This window comes from Alligator sinensis, unplaced genomic scaffold (genome assembly GCF_000455745.1).
Source record: "Alligator sinensis unplaced genomic scaffold, ASM45574v1 scaffold1164_1, whole genome shotgun sequence".
NCBI classification, from domain to species: Eukaryota; Metazoa; Chordata; order Crocodylia; family Alligatoridae; genus Alligator; species Alligator sinensis.
The window spans coordinates 197,717-215,500 of record NW_005842225.1 but is presented as its reverse complement, the minus strand read 5'-3'; the positions used below and the strand labels follow the sequence as shown (position 1 = coordinate 215,500).

The 17,784-nt window shown below is 56.0% G+C and overlaps 1 protein-coding gene across 1 annotated transcript in view; it reads left to right on the top strand.

Annotated features, from left to right (window-relative positions):
- Window positions 1-398: 398 nt before the first annotated feature.
- PKD1 (polycystin 1, transient receptor potential channel interacting) overlaps window positions 399-17,784 on the top strand; it is a 53,987-nt gene continuing 36,601 nt past the window's right edge. Inside the window, exons 1-10 of the mRNA XM_025208257.1 lie at window positions 399-812; window positions 2,276-2,347; window positions 3,570-3,739; window positions 5,790-6,464; window positions 6,601-6,784; window positions 10,230-10,444; window positions 12,033-12,148; window positions 12,232-12,358; window positions 14,877-15,151; window positions 15,669-16,418. Coding sequence (XP_025064042.1) covers window positions 706-812; window positions 2,276-2,347; window positions 3,570-3,739; window positions 5,790-6,464; window positions 6,601-6,784; window positions 10,230-10,444; window positions 12,033-12,148; window positions 12,232-12,358; window positions 14,877-15,151; window positions 15,669-16,418 — 2,691 coding nt within the window. The 5' untranslated portion in view covers window positions 399-705. The remainder of the gene's footprint in view (window positions 813-2,275; window positions 2,348-3,569; window positions 3,740-5,789; window positions 6,465-6,600; window positions 6,785-10,229; window positions 10,445-12,032; window positions 12,149-12,231; window positions 12,359-14,876; window positions 15,152-15,668; window positions 16,419-17,784) is intronic.

Below are 17,784 nucleotides of genomic sequence, written 5' to 3'. Positions count from 1 at the left end.
CTAACTCTCACGGGCCTGGTTGAGTGGCATTTCCGAACGGAAGGAAGTTTAAACATGACCTGGAGCTCAGCCAAGCTGAAATTATTGGTATCACGGGGAAGGATTTTAAATGGTGATTTTATAGGGATCCTTTGCATAATGAATTCCTCAAACCCCCCCAGTGCTTTACAAAGTCAGGTTCTTGGTTCCTGCTCCCCCTCAGCTCTGCCTTTTATCACAGGTATTTTTTAATTTGAAAAGCTGAACGTGTCACTCCAGTAATTAATAACCAGCGCTTTGGCACCAGCAACACTGCTGGAAGGTCCCGCCACGAAAAAATTCTGCTTATGAGCTAATAACAGCTTCAGTCACAATTATTTCTTAAATTAATTATTTCTTGGAGGCCTCTCTCAGGCCTCCCTTGTTTTTTTCTGGTTAAAGCCGGTGCCTCAGAACTAGCAAGAGGTTGGTCGTGTCTGTCACTATTTCACTTTAAAGACATTTTGCAGGGTTGCATGTATGGAGCGATAAGCCTAATTCCTATGCGTATAGAAGCAAAGCTTGGAGCAGCGAATGCTTTATATCTGGGAAAGGTGTTTTTCTTGGCAGGGAAAATTGTTCTGTTTTAATGCACCAAGAGCTGACTTTCTGTCTGGAGCCTGGATGGGTTTGGAGACAGCGTCTCCTCTAAGCCTGGGTGATGGAAGAAAGACAAAATGAATGTGAATGATAACAAGCTGCCTGTGTTTTCCTTTCTCTAGGGATCTTTCCAATAACAAAATCAGCAGTTTAGACGCTCAGATGTTCGAAAGCCTGACTTCCCTGGCAAAACTGTAAGTACATGTTGCACCCTTTTCGTCTCATGGCAAACTGAAGGCATGCATGAGCCATGATCTAAAATCCCTTTTTCCCCGTCTGGCAAGTCACTCCCTCATCCCAGGCTCCCGTGCCCGGGGTTCACGTCCTTCGCACGGATATCCAGGCAGTGCATCGAAGCGCGCGGGGCGGCGACTCCCCGCAGCCCAGTCCGTTTGACTCAAACTGCTGGCCCTGTTGTAGATAAGGCAGCAATCCCGTGTAGCCAAGACGGGCACAGAAAAGGGCCTGAGGACAGCTGTGTCAAAGAGCTTTAAGACCCTGCTGTCTAAATCAAGGGCTTTTGCAAGCCCTGCAAGCCCAGGGGTGGGAGGTGGTTAGCCAGGCGGCTCCACCCCAGCTGCAGCCGATTGCACCGGCGGCGGCGAGGTAACCCAGAATGGCAACCACCTGATAGCCTCTCGCTGCCTGCTAGGAAAGGAGCCAGACACCCAGCTCCCGCAGAGACACGGCGGCCAGGCTGCCTGCCCCGCCACCCCATCACAGACGCCGAGGGCAGGATGGCTCATGGGTCCTTGCACCTCTTTTGCCCCAACACTGAGCACCCCAGAGCTATTGTCTGCACGAGCCAAGCCAGCAGCCCCGGAGCGAGATGGTGGGCTCAGTCTTCGGGTGCTCTCTGCCTCGGTTTCCCCTTGGCCAGGGCTGTCTGTGGACTGGCAGTGCTGCAGCCAGAAGGTAGCGGCCTCCCCTTCCAAAGCAGGGCTCGGAGCCGTCTCTTAGCTCCTCGGAGGTTCGGCTAGTCCTTCAGCCCTCAGTGCAGGACCCTCGCTCTCTCCTTTTGGCGGGGCTCATGCTCCCCGGCTCTCATATGAGGCTCCAGCCTCTCCCTAGCCTCAAGCCCCTGCTAACTGTGTACTCTCACCAGGATGCACACATATCGTCTCTGGGTTTCTTCCCACCCCACCTGAGCAGCTTTTCCACATCAGCCTTTCCCCACCCAAGCCTCTTGCCACGCCAGCCAAGGCACCACCCAGCCCAGCTTCCCTCCCCCACAGCCCATCCATAAGCTCTCTCTTGCCAGCAGAAAGTTGCCTCTTTTATAGCAGGTTTGGCTTCTCTGCTGGAGTCACATGCCCACCCCAATCACCCACCTCACCTGGAGACTGCCTCTTGCAGAAAAATCCCAGCCTTAAAGGGGCATCCTCCTTGCAGCACAGGCTGCCCAGGGCCCTAAGGGGCAGCTCCTTGCTAGTTATGTTTGGGTCTCTCGGCTCCTAAGAGCAGAAGGAGAAGCTGGGCTCTAGGGGGGATTGTGTGAATAACCAAACTTTGCTGAAGGCAGAACCCATTCCCCGAGCCCAGCCCTCTGCTAGCCAGTGCCCCGGGGTGGCCTTGCACTCTCCAGCACAGCGGGGCTTTCTTGCAATCGCTGCATGTTCTCATGAAACCTTACTTTCCCCTTCTCCTTGTATTGCAGAGATATAAGCCACAACCAGATTTCTACATTAGAAGATGGAATATTTGATAATTTATTTAATTTAACTGAAATGTAAGTTCTGGCTCTTCCACCCCCTGCATGCCGCGGTGTCCGAGACCGCCCTTCCCATGCCTCCGCCTGCTCGGGGATCTGGGGACAACACAAAGCATCTCCTCCAACGCTGGCATCCTCATTTGAAGGAGAGCGTGCAACCCCGAGACTTGGGAAGGGTGGGGGGAGTTTTGCTGGGGGTGGGGAGGCTTTTCCCAACTTCAGTAAGGAGGATGGTCTGCAGGAAAGGGCACCGACCCGGGACCCAGAAGCCTCGGACCGAAGTGCCTCAATCCTTGAGGTGCTTCGGCAAACATTTACCCCGAGTCAGATCAGTCCCAGGGATGAAAACCTCACGTTTACAGTCGCTCTCGTGTGAGCCCACACAAACAGACCGTGAGACTAGAGCGCCGTCATTGTTTCCCATTATGCTCTCAAAAGGGAATATGCAAAGGAGCAAGAATAATTTTTCAGCTCAATATTCACCCACACCGGGCTCGACCCTCAGGGTTTGAGAGTAAACCTATACTCGGAGCACGTGGCTCCGTCTCCTAGGGAGGCACTGGGCTGTGGGTCTAGAAATCAATGCGTTTGCTCCTCGAAGAGCAAAGCAACTCGCCCTGTCAGTGCCGGGCACAGTGACTCGCGCTTGTACCTCGAGTCCCAGGTTCAAATCCTGTGGGCAGCACAGCCGGCGCTGGTTGCACAAACATCTTTCCCTGCTCAGTCCTGTTCGCAGCTGACAGCCAAAGGCTGTAATTTAGGCTGGGCTTGACAGCAATTAAAGTTTCCATCTTTTCATTAAACTGTCAGAGAGAAAGATTGCCACTGAGTTTGCATTTCTTTTCTGACAGGCCCGTTTTGTTCCTTTAGATTTCTTTTTTGTTTTTGGTGCAAAAAGTCTCCCTCCGCTACAGAGGTTGCCCCTGCACCCAACCGATGTTAAATGGCAGGCTATTTTGAATATAAGATTATGCCTGTAATTTACTCCTAATTGCACCAATTATTGGTGGCATGCAAAAAGTGCTTGCAGCGCTTGTCTAATTCCAGCCTTTAGAAAAATCCTGTTAATCACCGCTTGATTCTCCATTCTTTAACTCCCCTAGCGATTTTTTATGAGGCATCGCGCTGGAGTGGTGCAGATGGCAACAGAGGGGACCCGTACGTTGGTGTAATGAACACTTATTGCATGCTTCCTGTTGTCAAGTTAATGCATAATCTCCCTGTAATCCCTCTCTTACAGAAACTTAAGTCTGAATCCGTTTCTTTGCGACTGCAAACTTTCATGGCTGCCCCGCTGGGCGGAAGAAAGAAAAGTTAAAGTGATCCAGGCGGCCGAGACAAAATGTGCCCATCCTCCTGAAGTGGCCAACCTTTCTCTTTTCAACATTTCATTCACCAACGTGACTTGTGGTAAGGAAGGGCTCTGGCTCGCAGTGGTGGCGAAGCCACTGCAAATGATGATGCTCAGTGGTGGACCCTTCCCGGCCTTGAGACACGAGTGCCAATCCAGCCCATGCAATGACTTGCCAGCCTCATCAGATGGGTCCTTGGTGAAGCTGAGCCAAGCTCCCAGTAGATACGTTAGTAAGACCAGTTTCCCAGTTGGCATCAACAGAGAGGTTCAGGACTGAATGGACTACAGGTATTAAGGCACTGATGCACATAGGCTACATCTGGAGTCTTGTGTCCAGTTTTGGGCCCCCCACAATGTGGACACATTGGAGAGAGTCCAGCCAAGGGCAATGAAAATGGTGGGGGCCTGGGGCACAGGACTGGTGAGGCGAGGCTGAGGGAACTGGGCTGATTTAGACTGCAGAAGAGAAGACCAAGGGGGATTGAATAGCAGCCTTCACCTCCCTGCAGGGGGGCTGCAAAGAGGATGGAGCTGGGCTGGTCTCAGTGGGGGCAGATGACAGAAGGAGCAATGGGCTCAAGCTGCAGCAAGAGAAATTGAGGTTGGATATTAGGAAAAACTTTCACCAGGAGGGTGGTGAAACACTGGACCAGGCTCCCCAGAGAGGTGCTGGACTCTCCATCCTTGGAGATATTTAAGACCTGGGCACACAAAGGCTTGGCTGGGATGATGTAGCTGGGGCTGGTCCTGCTTGGAGCAGGGGTTGGACTAGATGTGACCTCCTGAGCTCCCTTCCACCCTCCTTGTCTAAGTCTATATTTCTTTTTTTAAAACTTTTTAAAAAAATATGCTAGTTACTATGGAAACTGCAGTGTAGCGGGCATGGTGGAGTTTAATGACATCTTTAAGTCAAGGGGAAGTTGTTGAATGGCTTTAGGAAATGCCAGCAATGACTCCTGATTACCACTGATTGCATGGGGCATACAGAAAGTAATCAGGCTGATATGGCGGGGGAAAAAAGTCCAAGGTACTTCTCCAGACATCTACAGCCTTAGCCCGGGTCTTGTCCCCGGTATTTCTGCGTCAACGGTGGCACGTCTCAATGGCTCTAGCGTGGTTTCAGAGGGAGGCGGTCAGGGAAAGCTCACGGAAGGACAGCGCTGTCGAGATGTTTGGGGGGGACGTGTTGTAGCAACAGTTAGAAACAGAGCAGCAAAACATGCCTGGATTGCGTGGGCAGGCCTGGACGTGAGGCAAGGAAGTCCCAGCTGGGCTGCGGCTGTGTACGCTGCAAAGGGAGCGTGTGTTTGTGGCCGAAAAAATCCACCCCTCTTAGGCAGGTCGGAGGATGGAAAACTCAAGCGGGAGAGACCCTGTTGGTACCAGCGTGTGCACGTCTGTGTGCACCTGTGAGCCTGCGTGTATGTATTGTGTGTGAGCACATGCGCCAGTGCTGGTGCACATATGTGTATGTCTCTGCCCCCGTGCTCCTCCATGTGTATTTTGTGTGTGCGTGCGTGTGCACCCTTACTCATATGCCTATGTGCAGCCATGTACCTGTGTGCAGTATGCATGTGGTCCCACGTGCTGCCTTGCACGGTCACCTCCGTGTCAGTGACAGCCGAGGGAGGTCCTAGCTGCACCAGAGGACACGGGAGAGCAGGGCACAGGGGTGTAGGCATCTTCTCCACCCCCTGTACTACCTTGCACGTGTGGGCTTTTCACTTGGAAACGGGAGGCACGAGGGAGCAGCGTGCACCAGGCCAGGCAGGGAGACAGCCAGGGTGTCCCGCACACTTGTGCCCCAGCCGCGCATACGTGCAGGGGCTCAGACCGACCAGCTCCGCACCCGGGGAGCAGCTCTGCATCCCGTCACTGCTGAGCCAGCCCTGGGCTTGCAGCCACGTGTTCCCATCCCCACTCGTCTAAAAGGGCAGGAAAGCCCCCTGACGGGGGACAGGCTTGCCAGGTAGGACAGCTCATCCCAGAAGCCCTCTCCTGCCGCTCCCGTCCCCTTCGCAGGGGTGCGGTGCAGTGTTTTGGGGCCCAAAGCTCTGCTTTTGCCTGATCCGCTTGCAGCTGAGTCCTCCGGTCTCTCCCCTCCAGACGCCGAGTACCTGGCATGCGTGATCGACAACCGCACGGGAGAGGCCGACGCCGTCGTCCTCTTCACGCCCGGCCGCCGCGAGAACCTCACCGAGGAAGCCTGCAGCGCCCTGTGCTACGCGGAGGGCCAGGACTACGGCGGCTTCAGCGACCAGGGCTGGTGTCTGTGCGGTGCCGCCCTCCAGCCAAACACCTCCTCTGCCTGCTGGTCCTTTTGCACCGAGCCTGCGCCCGAGCCGGCCTGCCGCAGCCCGGCGCCGGCGCTCGTTCCCTCCGTCTTCCCGGCATGGCTGCAAGCCTCCTTCGCGGGGCACCGCCAGCCGTCCAGCCTTCACCGTGCCGTGGCCTTCCGCCTCAGCGTGCCAGCTGCCGTCAGCACTTTACGGTGGGACTTCGGGGACCTGTCGGGGGTCCTCAGCACCACCAGCCATGCCGCTCTCCACAAGTACGCGCTGCCTGGGCGGTACAACATCACCGCCACCCTCCTCGTGGGCAGCAGGGTCAGCTCCGTGCAGACGGAGGTCGAGGTGGTGGCTCCCCCGGACGAAGTGGAGCTGCAGTGTCCTTCGCTGGTCAGGACGAGCGAGAGCCTGGACCTGAGGATCAGGAACAGGGGCGGCACCGGCCTGTCGGCAGCGTACAGCATCGCTGCAGAGTCCGAGGAGCCGGGCAAAGGTGAGCCGGCGGAGGGGACAAGGCCAGGCTTGGCTGGGAGGTCCCTCTAAATCCCTTGCTTCCAAAGCCCTTCCAGCACAGGGAGCCCTGGGCATGTCTATGGAAACCTGTTCACGCTCCGGTTTTTCTTTCGCAGCGGTTCACCCAATGTGCCCCTCGGACGGCTTGGTCTTCCCTGGCAATGGCTATTGCTACCGGCTGGTGGTGGAGAAGGCCGAGTGGCTGGAGGCCCAGCAGCAATGCCAGGAGCACGGCAGCGGCGAGCTGGCCTTTGTGAGCAGTCCCGAGATCCAGAGCTTCTTGGTCTCCCGGGTCATCAGGTGAGTGGGACTGGGGGGCAGATGGCAGAGTCCCAGCTCAGGGGGCTGGGCATTTCATCTCCCTCTCTTGCAAAGTGTCCGGTCCTCTGTGCTCAACGGGGATCAGCAGCCAAGCGAGGTTTTGCAGGGCATCGCTGACCCCACTGCCAGCCTCCGCACATGCTTGCAGGTAGGGGACAGCTGGGGAGAAGCAGAGCCCTGCAGCAGGCTGCGTCGGCAGTGGTGGGAAGCCCAGCATCCGGCACGCGAGCCCCGGAGAGGGCAGGCTGCACTCAGTCGGGAGGAGCCCGATGCCCCGGGCTGCGTGTGGGGCAAAGGCGGGAGGTCCTCAGTGGGCAGAGGGGCACGGCAGCATCCCTGGCTGTGAGGCGCGAGTGCCTGCTGAGTTTGCAGGGGGCGGAGGCGGCGTTTGAGTCTCGTTTGCTGCGGGTTGGGTGCTCGAGACAGACCTCGGGGCTCATCAGAGGTCATTCGAGGCACCTCTGCCTGCAAAATTCCCCTCTAAGCTTGTGTACTGATGGCTGCTGCCGCACCCCAGAGGTGGCTGCATTTCACCGGTGCTAGCAAAGGGCTTTGGGAGCCTCGGTGACAAGGAAGGTAGGTGCTTGGGTTGCAGGGTCTCAGCCACATCGTCCCCTCCGCTCGCTCTCAGCCCTCTTGAGAACAAATACGTGTCAGGTTGTGATGGCATCCATCCTATCCCAATGCCAGGGCTTGCTAACCAGACAGCCGGGGATTAAACCCACCCGATAAATGCCCCTCGTGCAGTCGGCCACCTAAGGGGGCAAATGGCAGGGATGCCTTTCAAGGGGACTGGCCGCACTGGTCAGCTTGCAGATGCAGATGCTGGCAGGGGCTTCTTCATAAACACGTCCCAGCCAGCCCACGAGCCGCACAGCTGCGTGTGACGTAGCCTGCGCTGGGCCCGGCGCCCCTTCTCCCAAGCTTGTTTTCCTGGTCTGTTCCCCTCGCCCGGGGATTCGTCCCGAGATCGCGCACATGTGGTCCCTGGCATGGCCGAGCCGGAGGAGCCCGCCCGAGCCAAAGGGTCACTGGGCACGCTGATTTATCACGGGTTGCGTGCGGGGCGGTTGACAGGCTGCAGGGGCGGTGAAATCATCAGGCCTGGGAAGGAGCGAGCCGACTTCCCAGCTGCTGCGGCTCGCCGTTCCCCGTCCGGCTCCTTTCATTAATCCATTCAGATAAACATGAATGAGACAGCTCCAGGAGGCGATTTCCCTGGTGATAAAGCCCACATGAGCTGGGCTGCAACATGCAGCCTCCCGGGAAGCGACCGGCGCAGAAACCTGCTTGCTTTAAGTGCACGGCCCTTGGACCCGCTCTCGCTGCTCATCCTCCCTCCGAGCCCCTTCAGCACTGTGCCGTGGGCCGGGTCCCTCCCCGAACCGGTCCATCATGACCCACATGCTTCGTCTGAACCTCCCGGGGTTTCACTCCGCCAAGTCAGGTCCTTCTGTAGCTGTCTAGCAATGCTGCCGTTCTCTTAAGGTGCGGACGAGATCTTACTTTGGTCAAGGGAGAATTTAATCCGGCGCTTGCTCCTTTCAAGTCCCTGGAGCCAAGAGGCAGGGAACAACTCTGCTAGCGTCTCTGCCTGTCTCTTTGAGGACTTGCCATTAGGTCATAGCTGGAATCAGAAAAGGAAAAACTCCATCGGGTTTTACCGCCCGCTCCCCCAAACCTCTCCCAGTGGTTTGGGAGCTGAACACCGCGGTTATTTATTTTTTAATCTTATTTGCCATGAAAGCTACTGATTCACAAAGCAGTTATTTTGGTCGTCTCTTTTCAACGTGACCTCATTAATCATCCCGTCTGGCACGGAGCGAGAGACACCAATTATCTCCTCCGTCTGCTTTCTGCAAAGCCGCCGTGCCATCCTCCGAGCGTGGCTGCTCTCACTGGAAAGCGGAGAGGGGCTGGAGCGCAACTTGGAGAGGGGGCCAAAGGCTGCGGGACGTGCCAGGCTACGGCTTCCCCCGCGGGCGCGGGGAACCAGCGTCCAGGCTTAAGCAGCATCTTGGGGGCGAGAGAGAAAAGCCTCTTGTGGCTGTTAAAGCCCTGACATTGCTTTCTGCACATCAGCCTTGAGGCTCAGCCAGTTTCCTAATTGGGAAGTCACAGTCCACTTGCCTAAAACGATCCGAGCAGCTTCCTCTGTACGTGGCGTGCTTCGCTTCCTGCCCCAAGAGGCTTTGATGTGCTGGTGCCGAGAGCCTGCAGTTTCCTACCCCAGATGTTGCGACGTTTTAGGGGCGAATTATGCAATCCCACTCCTTGAATTGCAGGAGACCCTCAGGGCCCCGTCCTGCCTTGCATTCAACTCTGCCCCGCTGCTATTGCCACCTGCAGCGCAGGGCTCGTGGCAGCCGGGTTTCTTCAGAAGTCCCCGGAGGCAAAGAGCACGGTTTGTTGAAGAGACAGATCCATCTGAAAATGCAGCGTGGCCTTATACCGCTTGAGAGCCCCAGGGAAGGGCTCTGTAATACCCCAAAGCTGGTTGGAGTCTATCCCGGCCGTGCAGTTGGTCTAGTAAAAGAAATCAGCCGCAACAACCCTTGCGCCTTTGACCTTGGGTCGTTTCAGAGCTAAAGGGCAGGGGTTAAGGTAATACAGGGTATCATAAGGTAATGCAGGTGTGCCAGGGTATCATTTCAACATGCGTTTGAGTTGGGCCTGGGGCAGCCTCGCCGGGTACCCGGGGTTCAACCCCTCTCTGCCACTTCTGAACCCGCCACTCCTGCCCTTGACATCACAGTGTTAAAACGCGCCGGTCCCTACATCTGTCTCGGTGCGGATGGGTGCCCGGGTGCTGACCGCGGGTGCGGCGTTCCCAGGCCGGACCGGGTTGTGAACGGCACTGTTCGGAGAGGAGGGGACAGGAAGAGCCAAGGACAATTCGAATCAGTTTTGCAAACCACCGCAGCTCCGGCACCTTTCCTTCCTTTGGACACCGTGGGTCTTCCTTCCATCTCTTGGGGTTGGTTTGCATATCAGGTGTGCTGTGCACGTCATTGTAGCAAGCCGCCTAGCACCTCCCCGTGCTGAACTATGGGTTGTAGGAACTATAGGATCGCTAGACTATAGTGTATTACTAAAGGCAATGCTTCCCGACCTTCCTGGGCTGTTGAATCAAGAGGGCCCCGCTCTATCCCGCAGGCAGGGTGCTTTCTGGACAGTAGCTTTAACCGACTAGCAGGCTGCAATGAGATTTGCCATTAAAGAACTGGATCCCGGTGGTGGAAGGAGAGGAGCGTTGCCATCAGGTCGTTGTTAAAAGCGGTCCGAGACCCCCGGGTGGAAGCGGCTGTTGTTCTGGTTCTTATTTTCATTGAGAACCAGAGATGGCATCGGTCCCAGATCTTCCTCGTGCTTGTGATTTCCTGACGGATCCTAGCTCGACTTATTTTCTGGGTTATTTCTGTAGGAGCTTGGACGTCTGGATCGGATTCAACGATTTCGCAAGCGCCGGAGCGCAGCAGCGTGGCGAAGGCTTCAATCTGGAGAGCTGTCAGAACTGGCTGCCCGGGGAGCCCCATCCCTCCAACGCCGACCACTGCGTCCGCATGGGCCCGACGGGCCAGTGCAACACCGACCTGTGCATGGCCAAGCACAGCTACGTGTGCCAATACAAGCCGGAAGGTGGGTTCTGCTGGAAGCACGTGGGCTTTTCACATCCTGGCGTGAGTCAGTCCGGGGGGAAGGGGAGGGAAGGGCCTTCCTCCACCCCCCCCATTAATCGTCGTCTTTGCTGGATGGAAGCTGGAAACTTCGATCGGGCAGTAAAAGGGTAGAGACCGCGGGAAGGGCAGATGCAGATAGCTTCTCACTCTGCCTTACCGCCCCCCGTGAGGTTTGAGAAAGGGCTGGTTTGGGAGCATGGGTAGAAACACCTAGCACTGGCTGCATACAGCTGATCAGGTCTGTGCAAGGCAGCAGGGTTGAAAGTGCACAGTCCCCGTATGTAACAGCCCTCTGCGGGGACGCTGGAAAAGCAGGCATTAAAACCAGTGCCCGAATTACTGTAGTATTTGTCCTTTTCCTATTTGGGCTGCTTGTGCAGCAACCCAGTCCTCTACCCACCAGGGACGACACGCAAGGGAAACTTGGGGGAGCTGAAGCAATATTGTTCATGACAATCAGGCAATGCATAAGCTGGTGGAGTCTGTCTTATGCTTTGCCTGATCATCATGAGCAATATTGCTTCAGCTCCCCCAAATTTCCCTTGCATGTCGCCCACTGAGGGATTTGCTAGAAAAGGAAAAGATGTGGAGGGGAGATCTGGGCTGGGATCGGACCAGTTAAGTCAAGGTTGAAGGGTGTTGAGTAGCATCTCCCGCGCAGAGAAGGTCAGGAGTAACCTTGGCCTCTTCTCACAATAGTGCAAACATGTCCCCATTTTAATGGACATGAACTCTCCCGTGCCCGCTCTCTGGGTGAGAGGAGACAGTGCCCACAGGATGCCAAGGACTCAGGTGCCCGAGCTTACCTTGCCTTCCAGTGAGCTGGGTCACCTCCTCCCATCTTTGTGGGCATTGCAGTTAGCTGATTTATCTCCGCTCAGTGCAGCCCAAGGGCTGGAGGTGCAAATGTTTGCTCCATCTGAATGACTTGGGGCAGAATCTATTGAGGGGGAAGCCACCTGGCCAGGACAGACTGCACCTGGGGGACCCCTCTCCTTCCCCATAGCCCGAACAGACTGGCCAGGAGACAAATTCCCCATCCCTAGAGGCAAACGAGGAAGGCAGATGGGGATGGGAGGATGCACAAGGCATGACAGGGAGACAGAGAGCACTGATGGGAGGTGATACAGGTAAGGGGGAAAGGCAAGAGATGATGGACCCCAGGGGATGTGGCACCAACAGCTGCTGGTACCTTCAGCCCTTAAAAACCAGCCTGGTTTGGAGCAACTCGAGCTGGCTTTTGCTTTTGAGGGAAACCAGGCGGCCTCGGCCAAGTTTCCGCAGGTGTGCGAGGGGGGTCTGTTCACCCCAGCAGCGAGCCCCAGACACAGGACGAGAAGGAGAGGTGGAGGGGGTGGAAAATGAAGCACAAGAGCAGCTGCCTCTCCTACGAGATGGAGGCGTCACGTGAATGCAGCTCATCCAAGATGCACTTTATAATCCCCCTGCTCCGGGCGTTGCTGCCGTGAGCCGCGGCGTGCTCTTGCTCTGCCTTACTGGGTTTCCTGCATCTCCCCAGCGTCACATAACGCCTCCTTCATCCACAGAGATTCTCTTAAATGCCGACAACTTTTACATGGGCAACCCGGCGTTCGACACACACGCGCCCGTGAGGAACGTGACCAGGGAAGATTCGCTCTCGGCCCCGCGGGACGTGGTGGAGGTAAGGCAGGCGCGCGCCCCGGCCTCTCGGCGCTGGCCCTGCCCAGGGGCAGCCGTGTGATGCCCCGGGGTTTTGTTTTCCAGATGCTGATGTTCCCCACTTGGGAGTTTGAGCACGAGGGATTTTTAACGGCCTTTGAGTTTGTGACTCAAGAGCTGCAGCAGCCTGCTCAAGTGAGGCTTCAGGTGCACAGACCGGCCGGCGGAGAAGGTAGCGTCTCATCTCCCCTCCCTCCCCGACTAGGTTTGGGTGTAACGGGAGGCTTAAAGCGCTGCCCCGGGGGTCTTTTCTTCAGAACGACTTTAAGCATTTTTTTTTCCCTCTCGAGGAATCACCAGCTTGAAGTGTTCCCCTCCCTGGTTGGGCTGGAGCGACATCCCGGGGCTGTCTCCATGCAAGCCTCTTAGGCTCCAGCATGTAGATTCGAGGGTCACCTCTTTAACCCAGATGCCCTTTCCCCAAGATGTGTGGTGGGTGTTGGAGTTAAACTGGTACTCAGCAAAAAACCATCTTTCCCCCGTGGCTGGGGCTTTCTGCCTCCGGGCTCCTGTGCCGCTGGCATGCTCTGATCGATCCCCGCCGAGCTTCACGGGCAGGTGGGAATCGAACAGATGCTTCCCCCGCTCCCGAACAAGTCTGGCATGGTCTTTTGAGAGCCGAACAGGTCACAAGCCCGGCAGAGGAACTGCTCCACAGATTCATCGAGAAGTGTGGCTGGAAGGGACCTCCAGACGTCACCTAGTGCAGCGCCGAGGCAGGATCATTCCTACCCAAACCATCCTATATAATCCATAATTTAAACTCGACATAAGACTACCGTCAACCCTGCACTGGTGTCAAACCAGTCTTTAAATCTCCCAACAGAGCTGGGCATGGCCGAGATGCTGCCCGCTCCCTGCCCACCCTCCTTCCTGTTGGCTCTGTGCAGACAAGAGGTGTCTGTAAGGCTCGTGCTCGCTCAGGCTGGGACGGCTCCGGGCGAGCTTGCCGGTAGGAGAGAGGTGCTGCAAAGTAGAAGCCCAGATGCAAAGCTGATGGCACAGTCACCGCGGCTGTCCCACCAAAGTCTGGGAAGTTGTCCCCACTTTCACCACCTCTCCATGGGGTGCGAGGGGGGCTGGCAGTTGCAGCCACAGCACCCTAGAGAAGGGCAGGAAGGGACCTCCAGAAGTCACATCTAGTCCAACCCCATGCAAACCATCCCAGACAAATCCGTTGTCCAGCACTTAGCAAAGCTGCAGTCAGCCCTGGCATGACCACGAGACAACCACGGGTGACGTAGGGGGACGGTGATAATCCTGGCAAAGTTTTCCTTTACTTTTGCCACGTGTCCTGGAGGATAAAGGAGGGCCGGAGCAGAGGAGCTTGTGGAGAAATGAGTTCAACCCCTTGGTGTTTTCCCCGGGGATGGCGGCAGGGTTGTGTCAGAGCGAATTGCAGTCCATAGCGTCACACAGGAGAAAACTTCCTGACCATGAAACATGACCACAGATCATCCTTGTCATTTTGGTGGAGGAGGGATGGATGGATGAGGCCTTTTCCAGGCACCTCTGTACAACTGAGAGAGAGTAAGCAGTGACCAGTGACAGGGACCGCTGCAGGCGGCTTGCTACGGCCACGCCGCCTGCGGGCTTTTTAAAAGTATTTTTGGCATTGAAACACTAATGAGCAAAAAATCAATTCATGTATTTTCAGCGTCCAGGCCAGCCCTGCTCAAGAAATGAGCCAGCTTTTGCTTGGAAATAGGTCTAGTTTAGCTCAAAAACTGCTCCGTTTCCTTTGGAAAAAGGACTCTCTTGCTTTCTTAATGATCTTTGTACCTTGATGCAGTTTTCCATGGAAATGGGTCAGTCTCTTCTCCCATAGCACAATGCCCTGGCCTGAAATATTTTATTACCCAGTGAAGCACGAGAAAAATCTCGATTTGCCGGCGATTGAGGGGTTTTGTTTGATAACACGTATTGCAGACAAAGAAAGCCGTGCATGCACGACAGCTGGTAGCTTGGTTGCAAGCATCCCGGTAAGGCTTAGCGTATGTGTGAGAGGTCGCCAGGACCCTCGGCACATCTGCCTAGGAAGGAGTACGGAGGAGTGGAGGCTGCCCAGACTTTCCATCCGCCCTTCAGCCCATTGAGACCGAATCCAAGGGGCAGACTGAGTCCAGACATTTGGTGTCTCGATGGCTGTAGTTATATCCGTGTCTCCTGCGTGGCAGACAACGATTTCACCGCTTGCTTGCACAGAGAATCATGCAAGTTAAAGGAAAGACGTCGTTTCTGGCCCGGCACCAGCCAGGTTGCCGTGTGCAGGGATCTGGATGCACTTCCCCCTCTGCTCAGCGCCGGTTGGTTCGGTTTAGCCAAGTGAAACCCTTGTCCAGCAAAAATGTACATTTGTCATTTAACAAATGCAAAAATCTAAAACTCTTGGTTCAGAAATGCTACCTTTTACTAGACCAAGTAGGAATAACAATAGTGGGTCTAATAAAAGGTAGCGTTTCTGAACCGAGAGTTCTAGTTCTTTGCATTTCTTTTTGTCTCAGACGAACGCGGCTACCGAGTACATCCCTGAAACATGGATTTTTGTCATTTAAGTAACTTGCTGTTTGGCAGGCAGTTCATCCACTGGCTTTTCATCCATTGCTTCCCTCCCGTGTGCAATAGCCCAAGCTCAAGGCCGTGCCACTGGTGGCCTGAACCGACGGGTTTGCTCTCTTGCCTGCTCACAGGTTACAAAGAGGAAGCAAGTGCTGCGCAGCCATTCAACACTTCTCAGGACAATGGGAACTGGACACTACTTGAATGCCCTGCTGGTTTCCAGTGGTGTCACTTGACTAATATGTGTGTGTCACGAGGCAGTGGCTGCAACACAACAGTGTGTGCCGACAATCTCACCGCCACGACTGCCCCCGCCGCTCCTGGGCACGACGGCGGCCCGCTCCGCTATGAACTCCTCAGAGAGTTCCTGTTCGCTGTACCCGCCGGCGCCGCGACTCAGTATCTGGTGAGTGGCTGTTAATGCACATGGCCAACCTGTGGGTAGGGCGATTCCCCTTGGGCACTGTGGGCCCCAACCTGCTTCAGGTGCCATTCCCAGCCTACCAACAGGGAAACTGAGGCACAGTGAAGCTAAGGGTCTTGCCCGAGATAACACCATGAATAAATAGCAGAACATAGCATAGACCCCAGGAGCCTCCCTCCTCTCGCCGTGAAACCACAAAACCGCTCCCAGTAACTTGTTGCAGCAACAACATGGGCAGAGGGGTCAGGGTTGAAAGCTTTGCACAGGATTTTACAGGGTCATTGAAAAAGGAAGCGACACCCTAGCATAAAACTGGTGTCCCCCTTAGCACGGACCACACAACTCCTCTTGGCAAAGGGCGGCGTGTTAGGAAAGTGCTTGGTGTCACGTTGGCCGCGGTCATTATGTTGGCAAACTTCTTCCCCTGCCCAAAGAAGAGGCCGGCACGGGCTGCTGAGCATTTAAGCCGCTGGCTCTAAAGCATTTCCTACCTTCCCAGGTCTTGTTCGGCGATGAAAGCACCTTGGTGAGGTCTAAGGACGTCTTTAGCCTCCAGCATGACGCCGGTCCGGGCTTGTTCCTCCAGTGCCAGCCCAGCGGGACTTCTCCGTACAGACACCGCTACCTAAGCACCAACTCTTCCGACTGGTCGCCCCACCTGCCTGCCGGCCTCACCGGCGCCAGCGGGCAGAACGACACCGTGTGCTCTCTCAGGGTCCTCTACGCCGCCGAGCAGGTCGTGCCTATGCTCGGCCAACCCAACTCGGGGCTGGAGCATCGAGGCCGCTACACCGTGAAAGCCACCGTGGACAACGGGGTCTTCAGTGCCAACTTGTCTTGCAGTTTCTGGGTCATTTCCCCGGTGACGGGCCTGCGCGTCATCTACCCCCCAGCTCAAGGAGGCATAGTCTACGTGCCGACGAACCACTCCTCGCTGGTGGTGAAGATCTCCTCCGGGGTGAACGCCACGGCCGGCTGGCTGGGTGGGAACTGGAGCTTCCCCTTCGAAGGGGCATGCCCGCCCGCCGTGGCGCCGCCGACAGCCGACTGCACCAGAGACACCAACGACACCTGGTTCTCGGTGGTCGGGCTCGGTGGCCTCGGGGACGGCATGAACACGCTGGTGCTCATTGCGGAGAACGCGGCGAGTGCCCAGAACATCACCATCAGCGTGAAAGTGGAGGAGCCCATTCGAGGGCTTCGGGCCACCCCGGACCCGGAGACCAGAGTCTTGCTCAACACGCGGGTGGTGAGTCACGACAACGTTCGCGCCTCGCGGTTGGGCCCGGTGACCCTTCTGGTGTCTTCGGTCCTTGGTGCGCGTCCCTCCCTCCCCGTTGCCAAGTTAAAAACTGCCCCAGCAGCGGTCGAGGAACGGCTGCTTGGTAGCTACCCATTGGATCCGTCAAGGGCTCCATTGACATCCTTGTCTGCGTGCGGCAGAAAGGATGCTGGTTTGTGCCCTCCATCTGTCCTCTGGGTCGTCTGCCCTTGTCTGTCCTCTGGGCTGTCTCGAAAGCTGCACACGCGGATCGAGAGGTAGGTTGTCCTAGCAGACATGCATTGGGATTCCAGCAGTGTCGAGTCCCCAGTTCTCTTTGCCTGTTGGGACGCCCTTTGAAAATGCCAACTGATTTTGGGATAAGAATAAAAAAAAACAACACTTGGAAACGACCTTGCAAAGAAGCCTAGGCAGCAGACACAGCCTTGCCCCTCTCCCCTCCAGTAGTCTCTTGGAGCGTCTTCACAGATTTCACAGATTTCATAGACATTCGGGCTGGAAGGGGCCTCGGAAGATCATCGAGTCCAGCCCCCTGCCCCAGGGGCAGGAAGTCAGCTGGGGTCATAGGATCCCAGCAAGATAAGCATCCAGTTTCATCTTGAAGGTGTTCAATGAAGGCGCTTGAGCCACCTCCGGCGGCAGGCTATTCCAGACCTTGGGGGCTCGGACAGTAAAGAAATTCTTCCTTATGTCCAGCCTGAAATGGTCTTGTAGTAGTTTATAACCGTTCAACCTTGTCATCCCTTGGGGCGCTCTGGTGAACAGACGTTCCCGCAAATACTGGTGGTCACCCCGATAAACGTATAGGTGGTCACCAGATCACCCCAAGCCTGCGCTTTTCCAGGCTAAAGAGCCCCAGGGCTCTCAGCCGGTCGTCGTAGGGTCTGCTTCCCTGACCTCTGATCATGCGCGTGGCTCTTCTCTGGACTCTCTCAAGCTTCTCCACATCCTTTGTGAATTGTGGAGCCCAAAACTGGACACAGTACTCCAGCTGCGGCCTCACTAAGGCCGAGTACAGGGGGAGAATGACGTCCCGGGATTTGCTTGAGAAGCATCTATGGATGCAAGCCAGCGTTTTGCTCGCTTTACTAAGCGCAGCATCGCATTGCAGGCTCATGTTCATCTCGTGGTCATTGATGACCCCCAAGTCCCTTTCTTCCATAGTGCTAGCCAGCATAGCACTGCCAAGCCTATAAGGATGCTGTGGGTTTTCCTCCCAAGGTGGGTTTTCCTCTTTGCATTTTTCGGTGTTGAACACCATCAGGTTCTCGTCTGCCCACTTGCTGAGTCTGTCCAGGTCAGCCTGAATCGCCCTCCTGTCCTCAGGTGTGGA